Raw genomic sequence first — 23,231 nt, 5'->3', positions numbered from 1 at the left:
TTGTAAAGCAACTTCACTACTATTATTTTAAAAATATAAATTCCTTTAATACCAACTATAATAGTTGTGAGATATATAACATTTTTATATAACTTTTAAATATTTTTAAATTTTGTATGTTTAAAAAATTTAAGAAAGCGACCTTTGAATTGAATTTACTCATACATTCTCAATCGTGTGTGAAGCAAATAGAGGATGACATAACAAAGGAACCTTCTAGACGAATAAACAGAAATGCGTAATTTGCTTAGATTTGTAAAGAGTCAAATCAAAAACTAATATTACTAATAAGACCAAGGTTCAATAGAATCACTACCATTGGAATAATGAGGCAGGCAATTAAACCCCAAATAACTGAAAAAAATGTATAATTCTCAATTCAAATGGCTCAAAATAAGGCGACGTAAGATTCTACAGACCACTTCATCAGTAGGGCCCACTGGCTTTTGTGAACATCTTTTATTCAATTAAAAAATTAGACCTCGTGTCAGTAACCACATCCATAAACTCTCTCTAAAATATCTCTGCTTCCACTCTCTACTTGCCACGATGTTCTTTCACTCGGATTATTCTTCTGCTGTGGCACTGTCCACGTCAACCTCTTCTCCTCTTCTATCCACGTGGACAATAATTTCTCACCGTCGATCTTCTAAACTACCAATCTTAGCCGTTGGATAGTTACAAAAAAGAGCTTGTGGACACCGAAATTCGACTTGTGGACACTGAAATTCGAGAGGGTATAAATGTTTTTGAAAATAAATTTATTTTCTTATTAACTACTGCATTTTGTCATTTCCATTTTGAGCCTCTCAAGTTTCCACTACGATCGCTGATTCTAGAAAAAATAAAAAATAAAAGTTTCCACTCCGACCAGTTTCTCTACCGGAATCTTCATCGCCGGCCGGGATCAGACTCGTTATTTCGACTGAGCTACGTTTCAGGTGCGATACATTGTTTCTGATTTATACTGCTACAACTGCTTAAGTTTATTGAAAGTAAATATTTTTTATTCATAGGTGGTGTGAAAAACAGGAAATATTAATTCTTTAGAAAATAATAAGATTTGCGATTGTAAAGTTGCGTGACTCTCGAAATCGAACCATCTTGTTCAAGATATTCCTTTTAACAGAATCTCAGAATTGGAAAAAAGATTTGTAAATAGCTGCGGAATTCTCTGTTAATAAACTTTAGTTTGTTGATTCATTGAGCTGAAGCTTCTTTAGGAAACAAGTAGAAATAGAAGAAAATAGTTCAAGTTCTAAAGAATTTCCTTAACTGTTGTTTAGAGGTTGAGATTAAATTGATCTCTCATATATTTAATAATGCATGTATATTGGATTTTACAGGGAAATTGTTTGAGAAAAGCTCTATTCTTCATTGAGTAAAATTTTGATAGCACAACTTGGCATGGGAGTTGTGACTGTTTCTAGCTCTGCTTCTCGGAGTCCATTGGGATTGAGCACAAGTTTTTCTGCTCATTTATGTCCACTTAAAAGGCCTGTAGTTGTATCATTTAAAAAAGATAAAACGAAAAAAACAACTTTAGTTGCACCTAAGGAATCCATATCGTTGCCTATAGAAACATCTAAAGAGAATGAAAAGAGGTCAAGACGAGTATCTAAACGTACTGAGAGAGTGCATGCTGTTTCAATTGATATTGAAGCATCTCCAAGTACGTTAGAGTTGGACTATAGTGAAGCTGCTGCCAAACTTGAAAGTATCTACAAGCGCAGTCTGGAAACAGATAGTTCCGATACAGAAGCTAAGGATCATCAAATCGTGAAGAGAAGGCAAAGGACGAGGAAGAGAATTATAGAAGGCAATGAGGAAGCGAAGAAGGGAATTGCTGATAATGTGGTCAAGAATCGTCGAAAGAAGTCAAAGCGGCTGAATCTTGACCAGAGGATTGCTCTGCTAAAGAATAAAGAAGGTGAATTGGTTGCTTCATCCCAAAAAAGAGAACTTAAAGAGGACACCGAAGATGAAAAAATTGATAAGCTTGTCAGAGAATATTCAGGTGCTACTGACTTAGCGAGCTTAGACTGGAAGAAAATGAAGATCCCTCCAGTGCTTCCATCTTCTGAGCATGCGTGGCTCTTCAAGTTGATGCAACCTATGAAGGTACAAACATTTTCACTGTTAACGGAAAAAGATTAAATGCGAAAGGAAGTTTCTGGAGAACATTTGCTTATTCATGAGATTTTAGTATTGCTATTGTTGTACTTTATGATTGAGAATCAGTTGTTGTAATTTAGGCTATCCTTCAAGTGAAGGAGAACTTGCAAAATGATTTGGGGCGAGAACCAACTGACGCTGAAGTAGCTGAGGCAACAAATATCGATGCCTCCGAACTACGGAAAAATTTGGAAGTTGGTCGAGCTGCCAGAAATAAGCTGATTAAGGTACTTACTCTTCTTTACTTGTCAGACCTTCTTGATGTGCACCACAGAAGTTTAATTTATGCCTCAAGCAAAAGAACACTTGTTTCTGGTTTTATAAACTGAGTTAAATGAATCTGATGCAATCTGTTTTTTCATAATTCCTCGACATGAATTTGTTGTTACATTGAAAGTGGTCAATCTTGACGTGTACTGCTCACAAACAGTAATATGTGCAAGGTAGTATTACATGTTATAAAGCACAGTTAATTGTATTCTGTATTTTCTTTTGAGTATCTTATAACCTTTAAATTCTTCTTACTTGAGTCTATGCCCCTGAGAGGGGAAATGAAGATAATACTACTAGTGTAACTTGAACTACCCCACATTCTTGATATCATCTAACTTTCTTATGCATCCACACATTATGTGAGGTTTTAGTTTTATAAATAACTCACCTTTGCAGTCTTGTTTGGTTGCAGCACAATCTACGTCTTGTTTTGTTCGTGATAAACAAATATTTTCAAGATTTTGCTAATGGGCCAAAATTCCAAGACCTCTGTCAGGCAGGCGTCAAGGGACTAATTACAGCTATTGATCGATTTGAACCTAATAGGAAATTCAGACTGTCAACATATGGTCTTTTTTGGATAAGGCATGCCATAATACGTTCTATGACAACCTCAAGCTTCACCAAAGTCCCATTCGGGCTTGAATCTGTAAGTTCTCTTTCTTCTATCTGCCAGTGTTTTTCCGTTTCACTGTTCATCCATCAAAGAACCATTTTCTTTCTTCTGTCACTCTCTGGAAGCTAAATGATTTCTTGATTTGGTGAAAAGAAAAGCATATTATCTCTAGTTATGAGACATTTTCAGTTGGTGAAAGAAAATCATTTGTTGACCTCCAACTGTGCTTTAATGTAACTTGAAAATGTACAACCAATGTACTACTATATCTTTTTTAAGAGAATATAGCAAAATTTTGAGTCAACGAACTGTCTAAAGGAATGGGTGAAATGGAAAATACTTTAAATAGCTGTAAGTTCTTTTGTGATCCCGTTAGGAGTATTGCTCTCTTCTTTAAAGAAATATCTAATCTTTACTCATTTGGTTGTACTTGTCAAGTAGTCAGTGAAAAATAAAAATAATATCCTTTTTCTGATTCAGATCAGAGTAGAAATTCAGAAGGCCAAATTGCAGCTGCTATTTGAGCTTCAGAGGATGCCAACAGATGAAGAGATAATTGAAAGAGTTAGACTTTCCCCTGAGAGATACCATGAAGTGATGAAAGTATCAAAACCTGTCTTCTCTCTCCATGCAAGACACATGACGACCCAAGAAGAGTTTATTAATGGAATAACTGATGTAGATGGCGTAGATGGGGTTAAGAGGAAGCAACCAGCTCTACTCAGGCTTGCTCTTGATGATGTGGTAATGTTTTGTCCTCTTTGCCTTTATGTTTGGTGTTGAACCTGCTTCTCTGGTTAAGAGTTTTGCTTTTTGTTGAAATAATATCACCAATTTTTGGATATGGTAGTTTTCAAATTTCATAACCATTCAAAATGGTTATTGTCCAGAGCAATAAGTAGTGTATTTATAGGATAAGCCCAAATTTAAAGCATATAAAATAATAGAAATTGCAATTAAATTGTGTAATGATTTATCCCTACTTCAGAGTTGTCAGACGAAATTATTTGTGTTTTTTTCAAATGATAAAACTCATAAACGTCTTGATGAGTTTATTATAGAACTTAGGAAAAGACAAAGGGTGAGGAAGGAAAGGAAAATAGTTTCCTCGTAGTCTATAGTGTTCCTAGTTGAAGAAAAGTTCCTTAATTGGTAAGAGCTCCATTATGCTGAATATGGAAGAAGATCCATAAAGCTGTGGTGAAGCAATGGAGCGACTTCTAGAGGTTCAACATTCTGTAAATAGATGGGCTCAATTCTGTCGAACAATACTTGGATTCTAGTAGATTAACTTCTGAATCAAAGGTAATTGGGTGCAAATGGTATTATAAAGGAAATACAATTCTATTCATTACAATGTTTCTAGGCTAAGTTAGTAGTCAAAGAGCAAAAAAAACAAAAGCTCTAGATTGTTTTTTATATATATGCACCAGTGACTAGGATGACTTCAGTAGAATTTTCGTAGCTTTGGCATCCATTTATAAGTTTCATGTTGCACCAAGTGAGATGTTAAAATGACATTTTAAATCATGAACTCATTGAGGAAGTACATATGAAACAACCAGTTTTAGACTATGTTAAATGAAACTGTTAAAGGTAGGTACCAGTATGGAGGTGTGGAAGTATCTGGAATGGTACGTCAAGTTTTTTTTAAAAATAATTGTTAATGTATTTTGAAGAACTCACATCTTATCAGACCATTTAAACATAAGTATGTTTAGACAAATGAAGGATCCGTTTAAGTTAGTTTGTGTTGCCTTGAAATGAAAAGAAAGTTAATAAAATATGAAGTACGCGGCAGTGGATAAACAGAGTTGATGTGGTAATCATGTCAAACAGATTTACGCACAATAATGCAGGTGTGCGTATTTACTCCAAAATTTGGAATATATGGATTAATTATTTGTCTATAGATGGATGATTCGTTAATCTTTGAATGAACTTAAAAGGTATTGTGAAACTAAGGTACAAGGAGTAATTATTTAGCAAAGTGCAAGGGTATATCTCGGCAAACTTTAAACATCAAGACCTTTCGAATAAGAGGTTAGGGGTAGTCCATTGTTGCTAATTGTAGAGTAAGAACTTCGTTTTATATTGAGAGAGTTATTGTCTTAATCCGTTAGAAAACTTGGTGTGAGGGCAGTTATCTTTCTTAAGGAAGTGAATTATCATAGCTTGAATTTTTTTTCCACATCCACCCTTTTCTGTATGCCGACCATCCACATAAGTTTCCAACAATACCTACTTAATCCTGAAGGGAACACTACAGTATTAGGCTTTAAATCCAATCCCAATCCTCTGACCCTTTCCAAACAGAATGGAAGATGCAACCCCCCCCCCCCCCCCACACACAACCACCACCACACACACACAGATTTTTTTGATACAAGAGTTTCTGCTACCTCAACAAATTAAAAATAAGGAGAATTTTTAGAACATTTCTTCGTGTTTGAATCTGTTCTCTTTCCCATATGATGGTTCTCTGGACTGCAGTGACCTAACCATTTTCCTTGTGATTTAATCTATACTCTCACCCCTGCCCAAGAACAAATTTTTAAAGATAAAATGAGAAATACCATTGAAGGAAAAAAAAAGGAAAAGAGAGATATTGCTTATGTATCATGGTAATTATGATTTTGTTTTTCCTTGTTTAATAATTGATTATGCAATTCCAGTTGGATTGGTGTTGTTGAAATTTGATTAAATCAAGGGAAAATGGTCAAATATACCTCTATACTTTGATATATTGTTCACATATACCCCTTCGTTATACTATAGGGCCAAATATACCCCTTCCGCTATACTTTGGGTTCAAATATACCCCTCATTTAAACGGAGGGACACGTGTCATCGTCCTATTGGCCAATTCTAAATATCTCCTAATTAATTAAAAACACACATTACCCATTTTCGAAAATCAATTTTCTAAAGCAATTTTTTTTGTAAAAAATGGAAAAAAATGAATTTGTTTTACTAAAAATTGAAAAAAACGAAAACATTTTTTTTTTCAATTTTTACAAAAAACTTGCTTTAAAAAAAACTGAAAAATATTTTCTAAAGCAAATTTTTTGTAAAAAACTGAAAATTAGTAAAAAAAACAGCGTTTGATGGAAAAACAAAATTGCAAAAAACAGTGTTTTTACTAATTTTCTAAAGCAAACGCTGTTTTTTGCAAATTTGTTTTCCATCAAACGCTGTTTCTTTTACTAATTTTCAGTTTTCCAAAAAAATTGCTTTAGAAAATATTTTTCAGCTTTTTTTTAAAGCAATTTTTTTGTAAAAACTGGAAAAAAAATATTTTTGTTTTTTTCAGTTTTTTGTAAAAACGTTTTCAGTTTTTTCAAGTTTTTACAAAAAAAAATTGCTTTAGAAAATTGATTTTCGGATATGGGTAATGAGTGTTTTTAATTAATTAGGAGATATTTAGAATTGGCCAATAGGACGATGACACGTGTCCCTCCGTTTAAATGAGGGGTATATTTGAACCCAAAATATAGCGGAAGGGGTATATTTGGCCCTATAATATAACAAAGGGTATATGTGAACAATATATCAAAGTAGAGGGGTATATTTGGCCATTTTCCCTTAAATCAATTGCATCACTTACGTAATATGCCCACAAGCAAATATATTGATGAAACTGGCATCTCTTTTTGATAGAGGCCTTCATTATGAGGTTATCTGTCTTTCAAAGAGAATCAGATGCTAATAACACTTCAAGGAAAAGTAATGGAAATTTCTGGCACCGAAAGGGCACTAGGAATAGATTTGCTGAAATATTACTTGTAAATCTTGAATCTTAAGATATACCTTGCTCTAAGTGAAAAGCATTTTAAGTTTATACGTTTCAGTTTGTTAAACTTGGAGGTTTTCAGAATTTCTGCACTATTGATTTTGGTTCTAACAATAAATCACGTTCCTCTTTTGCCAGCTTGATTCTCTTAAGCCCAAGGAGAGTCTAGTAATCAGACAAAGATATGGACTTGATGGCAAAGGTAATAGAACATTGGGAGAAATTGCGGGTAACCTAAATATTTCGAGAGAGATGGTACGGAAGCATGAAGTGAAGGCTCTCATGAAGCTCAAGCATCCAACTCGAGTAGATTATCTTCGCCGGTACATATTCTAAAGAAATCAACATCATTTGGTTATTGCGTTGGAGACAATTTACCCCTATTCCTGGATCAGCAATCTTGCCCATACTGTATAATAGCTGCATGTACACTAATCATTTGTACCATAGTAATAACTTTACATCCTTTTTCACTAGACTCAAAACCAAAATATTTTAGTACACACACCCTGTAAACAACATATTTATCTTTGTTTCTCCTTACAGTGAGTTTGAAACAACCGATCTGTATATTTGCGACATGAATGAAAATGTTTCTCTCAATCTTTGTGGTGATCTTCGATTGTCCTAATTTTCATGGTGGTGTCTGATTGTATTAACCCTTTTTTCTAGACAGTTATCAATTAGGATTGATTATGTCATCAGATATGCTTCCCTTGCCCGGCACACTAAGTTCTTAGTTCAGGTATTGGTAAAAAAGGTAACTTTCTGACTCTAACTTTACATTTTGCGTAACCAATTAGTTGACTAAAAGCAGAAGGGAAAGAGAAATAATGTACAAGTATCTGCTAGTGCTTGTTGCCTCTGTTGTCTCAGGGTAACTAGGGGTGAAATGATACAGGTATATCTGCAGTGATTCAGAATAGCACTGCTAAAAACTAGTGCAGGACCGTCATCCATAAAGCCAATAGTGAAAATGTGCAAGTCCACATTATGATTATAGAATTAAAAAATTTGGTCCAGTGCATCCTATCTAAATGATTGAGCAGTATAATAAACCATGACAAGATAAGGAAAACGGATGAAAGTTAGATTTTCAAATAGCTGCTGAATGCATTAGGTTGGGGATCTCTGCTATATGAAGGGATATTATTGCTCTATGATTGTCATATTTTAAGCAGTTGTTTATTGTATAATGTTGGGTGACATGTGCCATTGACTAGGGAATCGTAATGAAATTATACACATGTAAGTCGATCATCTTTGTTTTACACATCTGATTCTGCATCGGATAAGGGTACTGATGCCATGAATGCCTGGAATGATATCATTCTCAAAGCTAGACAATAACAGCACCGACTTTACGAAGTTAGAATCTAATTTTTGTGTTGGTTTTCTAATTCATTCGTGAATAATAAATGAACCCGTAAAAAGATATTCTAGTTGCTTCAAGCTTTTCCGTCAGCGGTTTATGTAGTGGTCGGCCTTATAAAGCTTGCTAAACCTCGCTTTCCTCTCCCCTTCACTTATTCAGTGGGAAATAGTCATTGACATGTTCTAGAGAAGAGACTTGACCGAGTCTTTGTCCATCGTTGTGCGATATCCAAAACTAAGCCAAATGGGAACATATACTTGGCTAGTTTTTGTGTTGGAAGACGTTATCTGAAGCATATAATTTTGTTTCTAATTGGCCTTATCTCAAAAGCATTTCCCTAACGCACTAGACTCTTAAACCCTACTATCCAAAGAGAAGTCCAGAATTAGTGAATTGGAAGTGGTGCAGTTTATTGTATACACACATTTTTTCGCTTTATTATCATATATAGTTCCCGCTAAAAGATGCCTCTCGTGTTAAGCCTAAATCTATTCCCACCCAATTAATTATCAATTAGCAAAAGAACAGACAAGTAAAAAGCACTAAATTCCATGTCATTTTACAAGTGAAGAATCAAACAGTCTTCTAGCATATTTCATGGTGATACAAAGTATGAAAGCAAGACAGCAATATGCCTAATACAATCAGAACTTCAAGTTGGTTCAAAGCAAGCTATTTCTATTTTGGATTAACCAGACCTAAACTAGAAAAACACCCCTACCTTTATGAAGCTCGCTTCACTAAAAAGGTGATTCTTGTCGAACCAAACTGAAAAACTAATAGGATTGAAATATTAGCCATTCTATTTATGAAGAAAGAGTATCTAACTTTGCAACAATCCGACTTGTCGTTTTACGAATTAACGCCCCGTTCAGCGACTTAAGGTCTCGATCGGCTTCGTAAGATGTATTATGACCCGCGTGTGTGGTCGAGTTTAGTTTTCGAAAGATTCGGAATTTAATTTAAAGAATAATTCTCATTTTGAAGCTTGAATGGAAAGAGTTGAACGGAGAGTTGACGTTTGAGCAAACGACCCCGGAATGAAATTTCGATGGTATTCCGTAAGGTGATTTTGTCCGAAAAATTATTTGAAAGTCCGTAGTAGAATTTGGCTTGAAATGACAAAAAATGAATTTTTGGGAATTTTGACCGGGGAGTTGACTTTTTGATATCGAGGTCGGAATCCAGTTCTTAAAATTTGTATAGGTCCGTTATGTCATTTATGACTTGTGTGCAAAATTTGAGGTCAATCGGACGTGATTTGATAGGTTTCGGCATTGAATGTAGAATTTGGAATTTCTTAATTTCATTAAACTTGAATTGGGGTATGATTCATGGTTCTAGCATTGTTTGATGTAATTTGAAGTTTCGACTAAGTTCGTATGATATTTTAGGACTTGTTGGTATGATTTGGCGGGTCCCGAGGGGCTTGGATGTATTTTTGGATCATTGGTTGAAAGACTAGTAAAGTTAAAAAATTTGGGAGTTTGACCATGGTCAATATCGGGTCAAGACGACCTCTTTTCAGTGTTTTGAGTGCGCGAGCAGGTCTGTAGCATGTTTTATGATTGAAATTCATATATGGTTTGTGTCTGGGAGGTTTCGGATGAGTTTCAGGGTAGTTTCAGATCATTTCGGAGAAGTTTGAGTTTGCTGGTTTCTGGTGAGGTACTGTTCATTCGCAATTGCGAACCATTTACCACAATTGCGAAAATATTATTCATTCGCAATTGCGAATCATTTATCGCAATTGCGAAAACACTGTTCACTCGCAATTGCGAACAATTAGTCGCAATTGCGAACACTGTTCATGGGAGGTACTGTTCATTCACAAATGCGAAGTTTTTGTTTGCAAATGCGAACCTGAGCAGAAACTTAAGGAATAAAAATCTGTCATTTCTTCATTTTTGATTGGAATTTTTGGAGCTCGATTTTTGGGCGATTTTGAGGATTTATTCACGACTTCAACTGGGGTAAGTATTCTATATCCTAAAGTGATTATATTTCATGAATTTGTGGTTATATTTATTGTTTAATTCGGATTTAAATGGAAGAAATCAAGATTTTTGAAAAATCTTCCAAAAACGAAAATTCAAGATTTGGAAGACGATTTATTGTTGGAATTTGATAAAATTGGTATGGTTGAACTCTTATCGGAATGGGTGTTTGCATTTCGTAAAAATTATGTCAGGTTTCGAGAGGCGGGCCCCGCATTGACTTTGATTGACTTTTTAGAATAAAATTTTAAGTCGACGTTTTATTATCCGAAATTATTTTCGATGAATTTTAATGAAGTTGTACAATTAATTTTGATAGATTTGAGCTGTCCGGAGGTCAATTCAAGCAAGAAGGCGATTTTGGAATATCGGCATAACTTCAAAAAGGTAAGTATCTTGCCTAACCTTGAGTGAAAAAATTGCCCCTTAGGCATCGAGTCTTATGTGCCTTTTGTGAAATGTAAAAAGCCGTATACGCGAGGTGACGAGTACGTACTCGGGCTTATATGTGCAAAATTTATTGGGTTAAAGTCTTAGGCATTATTATGTAGTAAATTAGATAATTTGTTGGCATTTATTAAATCCTCTATTTGCCATGCCTAAATCCTTGTTTGTCGAATTTATTTTTATATGACAATTTGATGTGATTGTCACTTGAATATTTATGTGAATTCTGTGAGTTTGTTGATTTGATATTTCCTGAAAATAATTATATTATGGATTTTTCATTTGCAAATAGTTAATTAAATAAGTTTAAACTGAGGCGTTAATATAATTATCAAGAATTTGGATTAATGATGGCGTTGCTCTATACCAAGTATTTTCCATCTCTGTTGATCGTTTTGAGGTTTTATATAGGTTGTGTGGAGCCTTGGGCTATTTGTTGAGAAATTTATTAATTTTGCTACATCTTTGGAATTTGGTTGTGGTCAGTGGGCAAATTGTGATATGAATTGTTGTATTGTGTTGTCGTTTAAACACTCTTCTTGATGTTATTTATGCTTCCTACCTTACTTGATAATGATATACATGTTGGTAAGGAAGAGTGTAAAGCACGAAGGGTGATGCCATTCCATTTGAATTATATTATCATGTGAGAGAGAGTGTGTAAAGCACGAAGGGTGATATCGTACCATTTGAGAGTGTAAAGCACGGAGGGTGATGTCGTGCCATTGAGAGTGTAAAGCACGAAGGGTGATGCCGAGCTATTTCATTTATATTATCAGGTGAGGACGAGAGTAAAAGCACGAAGGGTGATGCCGTGCCATTATTTTTATATTATCATAAGTTCATGGCACGAAGTGTGTTTCTGTGCAGGCGAGGACGAGGGACATACATTATATTGTGATATCTTTTTGTTGTGTATACATTCATGCCTTTATCTTAAGCTGTTATTGTGCACTTATATTTTCTGTGTGACTTGTAGTTGTGGTTGCTTCCTGTGTGACTCCCACTTTATTTTTTTTTATTGTTATTGGCATTTTCCCCCACCTAGTTGGTACTGTTATATGTAAGCACGGTGAGAAAAAGATAAATGCACGAAGGGTGTTGCCGCGCCAATTGATTTGATATACATATATACATTGTGTGAGAATGAGACAAGTGCACGAAGGTATTGTCGTGCCATTTGATGTAATATATTGAATATATTTCTCATACCAGGAAAGTTAAATGAGGTGTCACATGGTGATTTTTATTTGAAAGAATTATATTCGAAAGATATTTATTTGAAAGAATTATATTCGAAAGATATTTATTTGAAAGAATTGTATATGAAAGAGATTTATTTGAAAGAATTATATTTGAAAGATATTTATTTGAAGGAAGTATATTTGAAAGAATTATATTTGAAGATATTTATTTGGAGGAATTATATTTGAAAGAGATTTATTTGAAAGATTTATATTTGAAAGATATTTATTTGAAGGTGTGATGACCCAAAAATGTCATCTTTAAATTTAATAATTAATTCTGTATTTTAAGACCTCGAAAAGCACTATTTATCATTCATCGACTTGCGTGCGCAGTCCGTAAAATTTTCTGAAAAGTTTTTATGTGAAAAATGGATTAAAATATGAATTAGAGCTTTAAAACTCAACTGAGTTGACTTTGGTCAATATTTTGAGCAAACGAACTCGGATCAGTATTTTGACAGTTTCGGTAGGTCCGTATCGTAAATTGGGACTTGAACGTATGTCCGGAATTAAATTCCGAGGTCCCTAGCCCGAGATATGGAATTTCGATGAAAAATTAAAAGTTTAAGTTCAAATAGTGACCGGATATCGAACTATGTGCAAACGACCCCAGAATAGAATTTTGATGATTCCAACAGCTCCGTATGGTGATTTTGGACTTAGGAGCGCGATCGAAATTTTATTTGGAAGTCCGTAGTGGAATTAGGCTTGAAATGCCGAAAGTTGAATTTTTGGGAAGTTTGACCGAGGGTTGACTTTTTGATATCAGGGTCAAAATCCGATTCTGAAAATTTGAGTACCTCCGTTATGTCATTTATGACTTGTGTGCAAAATTCGAGGTAAATCGGACGTGATTTGATAGGTTCCGGAGTCATTTGCAGAAATTAGAAATTTCAAAGTTCATTAGGCTTGAATCTATATGTGATTCGTGTTTATTGTTGTTGGATGTGATTTGAAGGCTCGACTAAGTTTGTATGATGTTTTAGGACTTGTTGTTATATTTGGTTGAGGTCCCGAGGGGCTCGAGCATGTTACTGATGGTATTTGGAGTATTTTCCTTCATTTTGGCACTGCTGGTAGCTGCTGATTTCTGGTATTTTATACCTTCTTCACGATCGCGAACATTGGGATGCGATCGCGTAGGCTTAGCTGAGGCAGTGTTAATTTTGTTCTTCACGATTGCGTGAAGTCAACCGCGATCGCTTAGGTCTGGCAAGCTGTGCATCGCAATCGTGTGGCATTGTTTGCGATCGCGTAAGGTTAATTGAGGGCTGCTAAGTTTTGTGCTTCGCGATCGCGTGAAGCGGGATGCGATCGCGTAGCTTTGAGATCTTTTGACTCGCGAACGCGTGAAGAGGACTGTGATCGCGTAGAGCTGGGAACTCTGTGCTTTGCGATCGCGTGAGGATATACGCGATCACGTAGAGTTAATTTGGGCAGTGGTAATTTGTGCTTCGCAATCGCGTGTGGATGTTCGCGATCGCGATGAGTAAAAGCCTGGGCAGAATGTTTAAGTTCTGAAAATGGGACTTCGCCCCATTTTCTATTTTTAACGAATTGGAGCTCGGATTGACGAGATTTTTGAGAGATTTTCAGAGAAAATGTTGGGGTAAGTGTTCTTAACTCAATCTTTGTTAGATTACCCGAATCTATCACTGTTTTTAACAATTAATTGGTGATTTAAGTTGGAAAAATTCGAAAACCCTCTTGGATAGATTTGAGGATTTAGGGTCGAACTATTATTGGAATTTAGTCATTTTGGTATGGTTAGGCTCGTGGTTGAAAGGGCGTTCATATTTCGTAACTTTCGTCGGATTCCGAGATGTGGGCCTTACAAGTCATATTTCGTAACTTTCGACCGGAATCGAAAAATCGAGGAAAAAGCATACTACTTGGTTAAATTGGAGCAAGTCGAGGTAAGTGACTTGTCTAACCTTGTGTGGGGGAAATTTTCCCTAGAATTGATAATAATGTGATTATTAAAATGTGTTGAAAGTTGTGTACACGAGGTGACGAGTGTGTACACGGGCTAAATGTGAAAGATTATATTTTTAAATTGTGTATATCATTGTTGCGTATTTATTAAATTATTAAATCTTGTTATATTCTCCATCATTGATTTGATTTGTATACCTTAAATTTGCTTGACCTTTTCGTACTAATTATTTTACCTGTTTAATTGAAACCTAGTTTCTTTTATACTGTGCATTATTTGAAGGTTGATTTTTTTTAAATTAAATATTATTAATATGAAGTATTTGACATTTCTAAATTTGATATTGAAGCAACGTATTAAAAATTTTGAAATATTATTTTCTTGAATATTTTCGTAAGATTTTTGGTACTCATTGTGATTGAGCCGTGTGCTCTTTATTGTGAAAAAATATTATTGTTGGATTATTTTGGCATGAGCCGTGAACTCTTTATTATTGAAAAATATTGTTGTTGATTTATTTTGAAAAATTTAAATATTGGGCACTTGAGGTGCAAATTGTGATATATTGTGACATTAAAACGCATGCGGTGGTATAAGGTCTGGGCATTGAAACACATACGGTGAGATAAGGGTGGCTTGATATGCGTGGCTAGTAGGGGTGACTACTAGAAGTCATGCGGTGTGATAAGGGTGGCTAAAACGTGGGATGCTATTTTGGGAAAAATATTTTCTTTAAATAAATTGTGAAGGCTCTCGCGGTGATATAAGAAATGAGATATTGTGAATTTATTTATGAATTGGGACTACAAGGCGGTACCTTGGTAGTGCCCTTGTTGATAATAATTTATGGTCATAGTTGCCTTCGATTTATTGTTGTTATTTTCACAAAGTTGAAAGGAATTCTGTTTTGATTCCACGAGAAATTATTTGCAAATATTTGGTGTCATTAAATGTGACATACTATTTGATTCATTTCCATAGTCATTTTATCTTATTAAATTATTTAAACATTTTTTCATGTCATTATCTAATCTTCAGTAGGGCTTGACCTGACCTCGTCACTACTCTACTGAGGTTAGGCTTGGCACTTACTGGGTACCGCTGTGGTGTACTCATACTACGCTACGCTTTTGCACTTCTTTTTATGCAGATCCAGGTACATCTTACCAGTCTAGGCGTCAGTGAGTTACCTGCGCACGGAGACTTCGAGGTATATCTGCCAGCGTCCACAGACTCCGGAGTCCCCTTCTATCATTTTATGTTGCTTCCTTATTTTTCTTTAGATCTTGATACATAGAAACATTGAAAATAAATTTTTTTAGAAGCTTGTGACTTATTTCTACTGGGTTTTGGGAGTTGTAATTGTTTGAATTGTAGTTTATTTATTTCAGATATTTATGATAATTCTACATTGATAGGCTTACCTAGTCTTAGAAACTAGGTGCCATCACGACCTCCTACGGAAAAAATTTGGGGTCGTTACAGAAGGGAGTGTATTCGAAATATATTTATTGAAAAGTATTATATCCTGAAGATTATTATTTGAAAAGTATATAGGCGAAAGATTTATATTTGAAGAACTTGATTAATTGGTTGTACTTGTACTCATTATTTGTTGAGCAATATTAATGATGATCTTGTTACCTTGCTGTGTATATCACTGGTTGATTAGTGTTTCCATCATTGTTATTTATTTCCTATTATTTTTGTATACTATATTGCACAGGTTATTAGACTAGTGAGTGTCTTGACTGTACCTTGTCACTACTCCACTAAGGTTAATCTTAATACTTACTGGGTACCGACGGTGGTGTACTCATACTACACTTATGCACATCTTTGTGCAGAGCCGGGTATTGGAGATATCGGACTCGAACAAAATTAGAGCGTGATCGCAAGGATTCAAGGTAGAGCTGCTTGGTTGTCGCAGTCCCTTGGAGTCTTTTCATTTTATGGTACTGTTAATTATTATTCAAATAGTATTGAGTATTCGATCCTTGAGATCATTTCATATATTCAGTTAGAGTTCGTGACTCAGTATTACCAGTCTTGGGAGATTGTTTGTAATTATTTCTGTTGTTGGGTTCGATTATCTATAAAAAAAAAAATTGGCTTGAATTGTAATTATAATTGACTTACTTAGTCTTAGAGACTAAGTGCCATCACGATGCATGTGGTGGGATTTTGGGTCGTGACAAGTTGGTATCAGAGCTCTAGGTTCATAGGTTCTACGAGTCACGAACGAGTCTAGTAGAATCTTGCAGATCGGTATGGAGACGTCTGTACTTATCTTCAAGTGGCTACAGAACTGTTAGAAAATTTTCACTTCCTTCATTCCTGTCGTGCGGAATTTGTTGATTTTGGAATTTGGGCCTTTGTATCTCTATTCTCTCACAAATGGTGAGGACACGTGCTACCGGGTTAACTGAGCAAACACCCGCGCATACTGCTATAGCCGCAAGAGGCCAGGGTCGAGGTAGAAGCCGAGGTAGAGGCCGAGGAAGGGAACATGTCGCAGCTAGAGCACCTGTCAGAGTAACAATTGAGGAGCCGCCAATAGCTCCGGTTGGGGGACAGGTACCGAAAGCACCTGTTGTTACTCCCGGACTTCAGGAGACTTTAGCACAATTCCTGAACATGTTTGGTACATTAACTTAAGCAGGGTTGATCTCTGTTGCATCAAATATTTCACAGATTGGGGGAGGAGCTCAGACTCCTACCGCCCGTACTCTAGAGCAGCATGTCTACATTGGTCAGGTTCTGGGTGTGGTGACGGTACAACCTGTTATTCCGGACCTGTTTGAGGTTAGGCCAAAGGCATTAGAAGAAGAACAAAAGGGGCTTGAGAGGTTTAAGAGATATAGTCAACCTACTTTAGTGGTATAGCTGTCGGGGATGCCCGGGGATTTCTAGAAAAGTGCCACCATATTCTCCGTACCATGGATATTGTAGAAGTAAGCGGAGTTTCCTTTACTACATTTTAGCTGTCAGGAGCAGCGTATCAATGGTGGCAAGTTTATGAAGAGGATAGACCAGTCGATGCAACACCACCAACTTGGACTCAATTTTCAGAGATATTTTGAAAGAGTTTGTTCCCCAGGCTCTCCGGGATGTATGGTGCACAGAGTTTGAACGGTTGCGTCAGGGCACCATGACAGTGTCAGAATATGCTATCATGTTCAGTGAGTTAGCCTGTCATACACCTATCTTAGTTCCTACAGTTAGAGAGCGAGTTCGCAGATTCATTGAAGGGCTCGATTATGATTTTAAAATAATAATGGCTTGAGAATTGCAGACCCACATTCCATTTCAACAAGTAGTAGAGATTGCCAGGATGTTAGAACGTGTTGGAAGTGAAGAAAATGAGCCTAAAGAGACCAAAAGGTCTCGGAACTCTGGAGGATTCAGTGGATTTTACTCTTCAGCTATGGCCCATTATGGCGGAGGCTCGAGCAGTCGGCCAGCTCAGTCCGCACATCAGATTACTCGGGGTGCTCCAGTGAGTTCTTATAGTGCACCACCGACACGAGATTCTTATAGTGGTTATTTCAGTTATCCGGCACAGACTCAATACGAGCAGTCGCGACCTCAGAGGGGTTGTTATGAGTGTGGTAATACTAGGCATATTATGAGAGATTGTCCCAGACTTTGGAGGGGTGGATTTTATCAGAACACTCAGGCTATGGGCCCTAATGCAGTTACTACCCCACGTGCACAACTAGTTAGGTGTGAAGGACAGGCGGGTAGAGGATGCCTAAGAGGTGGAGGCCCGACCCGTTGATATATTTGCTATGGTGTGGCTGAGGCACTACACCAGATGGTGTCGTTACAGGTATGATTCCGATTTGTTATAAAAAGGGTATTCTTCCTTAATTTGATTTGGTTCTGAATATTGAGGCGAGTCCTCCTATTATGCTCCGCTTATGGGTGAGCTTCGTAATTTTGTAACCCACTTAAATATTTATCCCTGTTAGGAGACTTGACGATGTAAGCCCGTGTCTATCATTTTTATTGTGTATACTATTGAGGGCTATAAGTTCAAAAGTGACTTTTTATTACTCACTACAGTGGGTTTGATGTGATTTCGAAATAATTAATCTCAATTTTATAAGTTGTATGCCCTATTGGTATGGGGGGTTCATTATGTATTGTGAAAAATCGTTTACGAAATTTATTGAAAAGAAGAAAGAAAGAAAATTGAAAATTTCAGTTGGCACAATGTGCAAAATACTTGTGATTCGCAGTTGAGGACGAGATCCTCGCATATTTATATGATGTGAAATATTTAAATTGGGCTACAAGCTGCGGTAGAAATTATATAAGGACGAGATCCTTGTTGTGAAAAATTTTTGAGTTTAAATTCTCCCTTTGTGAAATTAAATTTGTACTATAGCATTAATAGAGAGTCATGCCTGTTAGACTTATTTGATAATTTTTTTATGTGTTTCTGTGCATATTTATCCATAATTGTGAGGCAAATATTGAGTTTTAGCCTACGAGCTGAGTGCCCAGGCAGCGTTAAATGTGACTCATTAAGTCGGGTAAATAGTTATAAGGTCTTCATGCCTCGCGTATAGCTGTCAGTGTTGTAAAAATTTAAAACGAGATTTTGGTTAATATGAGATTAATTGAAGATGCTGGAATTAATTATGAATAACTATTATGACCAGAGATGTGGTTATGGGCATACATATGATGTATGTGTAGGCACGAATTGCTATAGCTGGTTGAGACTAATATCGTGTATTGATATGAAAAATCAGGCCTTTAGAAAATGTTTGGAGTGTAAGAATTTGGTTTTAAAGTTTATAAGTATGTATAAAAGAAATAATCTCAATTGAGATGGTGTTGTCAGACCTATGTTAAATTGTGGGACGTAGAATCACCTGCGAGTATGTGTGTAAGAATACACTAAGTAATTTAATGTCCTCAGAGAGATTCTTGGCACGTTCGAGGACGAAAGTATGTTTAAGAGGTGGAGAATGTAACGACCCGACTTGTCGTTTTAAGAATTAATGCCCCGTTCAGCGACTTAAGGTCTCAATCAGCTTCGTAATATGTATTATGACCCGCGTATGTGGTCGAGTTAGGTTTTCGGAAGATTCAGAATTTAATTTAAAGAACAATTCTCATTTTGAAGCTTAAATGGAAAGAGTTGACCGGAGAGTTGACTTTTGAGCAAACGACCCCGGAATAAAATTTCGATGGTGTCAATATCTCAGTATGGTAATTTTGGACTTAGGAGCATATCCGAAAAATTATTTGAAAGTCCGTAGTGGAATTTGGCTTGAAATGGCGAAAATTAAATTTTTAAAAAGTTTGACCGGGGAGTTGACTTTTTGATATCGGGGTCGGAATCCAGTTCTGAAAATTTGTATAGGTCCATTATGTCATTTATAACTTATGTGCAAAATTTGAGGTCAATCGGACATGATTTGATAGGTTTCGGCATTGAATGTAGAAGTTGGAATTTCTTAGTTTCATTAAGCTTGAATTGGGGTATGATTCGTGGTTCTAGCATTGTTTGATGTAATTTGAAGTTTCGACTAAGTTTGTATGATATTTTAGGACTTGTTGGTATGCTTTGACGGGTCCCGAGGGGCTTGGGTGTATTTTTGGATCATTGGTTGAGAGACTAGTAAAGTTAAAAAAATTGGGAGTTTGACCATGGTCAATATCGGGTCAAGACGGCCTCTTTTCAATGTTTTGAGTGCGCGAGCAGGTCCGTAGCATGTTTATGATTGAAATTCATATATGGTTTGTGTCTGAGAGGTTTCGGATGAGTTTTAGGGTAGTTTCGGATCATTTCGAAGAAGTTTGAGTTTACTGATTTCTGGTGAGGTACTGTTCATTCGCAATTGCGAACCATTTATCACAATTGCGAAAACACTGTTCATTCGCAATTGCAAAAATATTGTTCACTCGCAATTGCGAACAATTTGTCGCAATTTGCGAACACTGTTCATGGGAGGTACTGTTCATTCACAAATGCAAAATTTTTGTCCGCAAATGCGAACCTGGGTAGAAACTTATGGATTGAAAATCTGTCATTTCTTTATTTTCGATTGGGATTTTTGGAGCTCGGTTTTTGGGCGATTTTGAGGATTTTTTCACGACTTCGATTAGGGTAAGTGTTCTATATCCTAAAGTGATTATATTTCATGAATCTATGGTTATATTCATCGTTTAATTCGGATTTAAATGGAAGAAATCAATATTTTTGAAAAATCTTCCAAAAATAAAAATTCAAGATTTGGAGGACGATTTATTGTTGGAATTTGATAAAATTGGTATGGTTGAACTCGTATCGGAATGGGTGTTCACATTTCGTAAAAATTATGTCGGGTTCCGAGAGGCGGGTCCCACATTGACTTTGGTTAACTTTTTAGAATAAAATTTTAAGTTGATATTTTATTACCCGGAATTGTTTCTGATAAATTTTAATGAAGTCGTACAATTAATTTGGATAGAATTGAGCTGTCCAGAGGTCAATTCAAGTAAGAAGGCGATTTTGAAATATCGGCATAACTTCAAAAAGGTAAGTATCTTGCCTAACCTTGAGTGAAAAAATTACCCCTTAGGCATCGAGTCTTATGTGTCTTTTGTGAAATGTGAAAAGTCGCGTACGCGAGGTGACGAGTACGTACTCGTGCTTATATGTACAAAATTTATTGGGTTAAAGTCTTAGGCATTATTGTGTAGTCAATTGGATAATTATTGGCATTGATTAAATCCTTTATTTGCCATGCCTAAATTCTTGTTTGTCGAATTTATTTTTATATGACAATTTGATGTGATTTTTACTTGAATATTTATGTGAATTCTGTGAGTTTGTTGATTTGATATTTTCTGAAAATAATTATATTATGGATTTTTCATTTGCAAATAGTTAATTAAATATGTTTAAACTGAGGCGTTAATATAATTATTAAGAATTTAGATTAATAAAGGCGTTGCCCTATACCAAGTATTTTCCATCTCTGTTGATCTTTTACGTTGTGTGGAGCCTTGGGCTATTTGTTGAGAAATTTATTAATTTTGCTACATCCTTGGAATTTAGTTGTGGTCAGTGGGCAAATTGTGATATGAATTGTTGTATTGTGCTGTCGTTTAAACACTCTCCTTGAGGTTATTTATGCCTCCTACCTTGCTTGTTAATGATATACACGTGCTTGGTAAGAAAGAGTGTAAAGCATGAAGGGTGATGCCGTGCCATTTGAATTATATTATCATGTGAGGGAGAGTGTAAAGCACGAAGGGTGATGCCATGCCATTTGAATTATATTATCATGTGAGGGAGAGTGTAAAGTACGTAGGGTGATGTCGTGCCATTTGAGAGTATAAAGCACGAAGAGTGATGCCGTGCCATTGAGAGTGTAAAGCATGAAGGGTGATGCCGTACCATTTCATTTGTATTATCAGGTGAGGATGAGAGTAAAAGCACGAAGGGTGATGTCGTGCCATTATTTTTATATTATCAGATGTTCATGGCACGAAGGGTTTTTCCGTGCAGGCGAGGACGAGGGACATACATTATATTGTGATATCTTTTTGTTGTGTATACATTCATGCCTTTATCTTGAGCTGTTATTGTGCACTTATATTTTCTGTGTGACTTGTAGTCGTGGTTGCTTCATGTGTGCCTCCCACTTTATTTCTTTTATTGTTATTGGCATTTCCCCCACCTAGTTGGTACTGTTATATGGATGCACGGCGAGAAAGAGAGAAATGCACGAAGGGTGTTGCCGTGCCAATTGATTTGAGCTACATATATACATTAACCTTGACTGGAAGGATTAGGACTTGTTGGTCTATTTGCTACGTATTTTATGTGTGGGGACAACGTATATGTGAGATGACGAGTACCTATACATTGTCATTGGGTTATAACATACGGGTGAAAATTAATTTTTTGTATTATATTGTTTCGTTAATTTATGTTATCCATGCTTAGGTTAAATTATTACTTCCTTAATTATTTGTTTCGTATTTATTACTTATTTGAAGGATTTTGAAAATTGTGGAAGTTGAATTTTAATATCATGGTACCATATTTGAAGTTAAATTATTCTCCGGCATTATTTATTATTATTCGGATTCATATTATCACATGGTGAGGACGAGAGTAAAAGCACGAAGGGTAATGCCGTGCCATTTAATTCATATTATTACATGGTGAGGACGAGAGTAAAAACACAAAGGGTGATGTCGTGCCATTTCATTCATATTATTACATGGTGAGGACGAAAGCAAAAGCACGAAGGATGATGTCGTACCATTTTCATATCATTGATTTAATTGATTTCCGATTTTGGTGATTTACTTGGTTATTTCGTGATTTTATGCCTGCCGTACTCATTATATCTTCTATTTTTTTTATGTCCCTTCCCAGTTAGTATTTTATCAGTTTTCTAGTATTTTGCTGCTTTATATATAGTTATACAGGTTTATTTATGTAGGTGTCTTGGCATAGTCTCGTCACTACCTCATCGAGGTTAGACTCGACACTTACGGAGTATATTCGATCGGCTGTACTTACACTACACTTTTGCACTTCTTGTGCAGAGACTGGTATTGGTCCCAATGGTGCTTGAGGTGCATCAGCTCGGATCATTTTTATATGGATACTCGAGGTAGATCTGTTGGCGTTCGCAGACCTTGAAGTCCCCTTCCATTTCCTACTTTTACTATTTATCTTTTTTGAACAGTTGTATTTATTTCAGACCATGTTTGTAGACTTCTAGTTGCTCGCGTACTCGTGACTCCGGATTTCTGAGAGTAGATATTATCACGTGATTTATATTAGCATTGTGTTGGACTTGGCATTATTGCTAGTTGAATATCATCATTTTGTTTTCAGCTGTTAAAATTTGTTAATTATTTGTTTCACGTCGACTTGCCTAGCAAGTAGATGTTAGGCGATATCACATCCCGAGGTTGGGATTCCGGGTTGTGATATAGATAATGTATCAACCTAGTATAAACGTGTATCATAATGTATACGATTTGGTTATCACCCTATACAATGCTATATATTATTATTTATACAAACTGCTACACCTCCTATTATTTTTGTATACTATATTGCATAGGTTATTAGACTAGTGAGTGTCTTGACTGTACCTCGTCACTACTCCACTGAGGTTAGTCTTGATACTTACTGAGTATCGACTGTGGTGTACTCATACTACACTTCTGCACATTTTTGTGCAGAGCGAGGTATTGGAGATATCGGACTCGGACAAAGTTAGAGTGTGATCGCCAAGATTCAAGGTAGAGCTGCTTGGTCATCGCAGTCACTTGGAGTCTTTCCATTTTATGGTACTGTTAATTATTAATCAAACAGTATTGAGTATTCGATCCTTGAGATCA

At 35.9% G+C, this 23,231-nt stretch overlaps 1 protein-coding gene and 1 long non-coding RNA gene across 2 annotated transcripts; both read left to right on the top strand.

Annotated features, from left to right (window-relative positions):
• The first annotated feature begins 717 nt into the window (after positions 1-717).
• LOC107829846 (RNA polymerase sigma factor sigE, chloroplastic/mitochondrial-like) lies at positions 718-7,460 on the top strand. The gene is made up of 6 exons (XM_016657311.2): positions 718-941; positions 1,347-2,121; positions 2,256-2,402; positions 2,861-3,097; positions 3,545-3,808; positions 6,996-7,460. The coding sequence occupies exons 2-6, from the start codon at positions 1,408-1,410 to the stop codon at positions 7,191-7,193; spliced, it is 1,560 nt and encodes a 519-aa protein (XP_016512797.1). The 5' UTR covers positions 718-941; positions 1,347-1,407; the 3' UTR covers positions 7,194-7,460.
• Positions 7,461-7,521: 61 nt separating this feature from the next.
• On the top strand, positions 7,522-15,392 carry LOC142180310 (uncharacterized). The gene is made up of 3 exons (XR_012708742.1): positions 7,522-7,617; positions 10,549-10,616; positions 15,010-15,392. It is a non-coding gene; the product is annotated as an uncharacterized LOC142180310 (long non-coding RNA).
• Positions 15,393-23,231: the final 7,839 nt, after the last annotated feature.

The sequence above is a fragment of the Nicotiana tabacum genome, chromosome 4, assembly GCF_000715075.1.
Source record: "Nicotiana tabacum cultivar K326 chromosome 4, ASM71507v2, whole genome shotgun sequence".
Lineage (NCBI taxonomy): Eukaryota > Viridiplantae > Streptophyta > Magnoliopsida > Solanales > Solanaceae > Nicotiana > Nicotiana tabacum.
The sequence above is the reverse complement of the archived record's forward strand: the minus strand, read 5'-3'. Positions and strand labels throughout refer to the sequence as shown.

Bases quoted from the DNA above. Each gene is read 5' to 3' on its own strand.
- LOC107829846 (XM_016657311.2), top strand. From the start codon at position 1,408: ATGGGAGTTGTGACTGTTTCTAGCTCTGCTTCTCGGAGTCCATTGGGA. The intron at 2,122-2,255 runs GTACAAACATTT...GTTGTAATTTAG, and splicing joins AGTTGATGCAACCTATGAAG to GCTATCCTTCAAGTGAAGGA. The intron at 2,403-2,860 runs GTACTTACTCTT...GTTTGGTTGCAG, and splicing joins CCAGAAATAAGCTGATTAAG to CACAATCTACGTCTTGTTTT.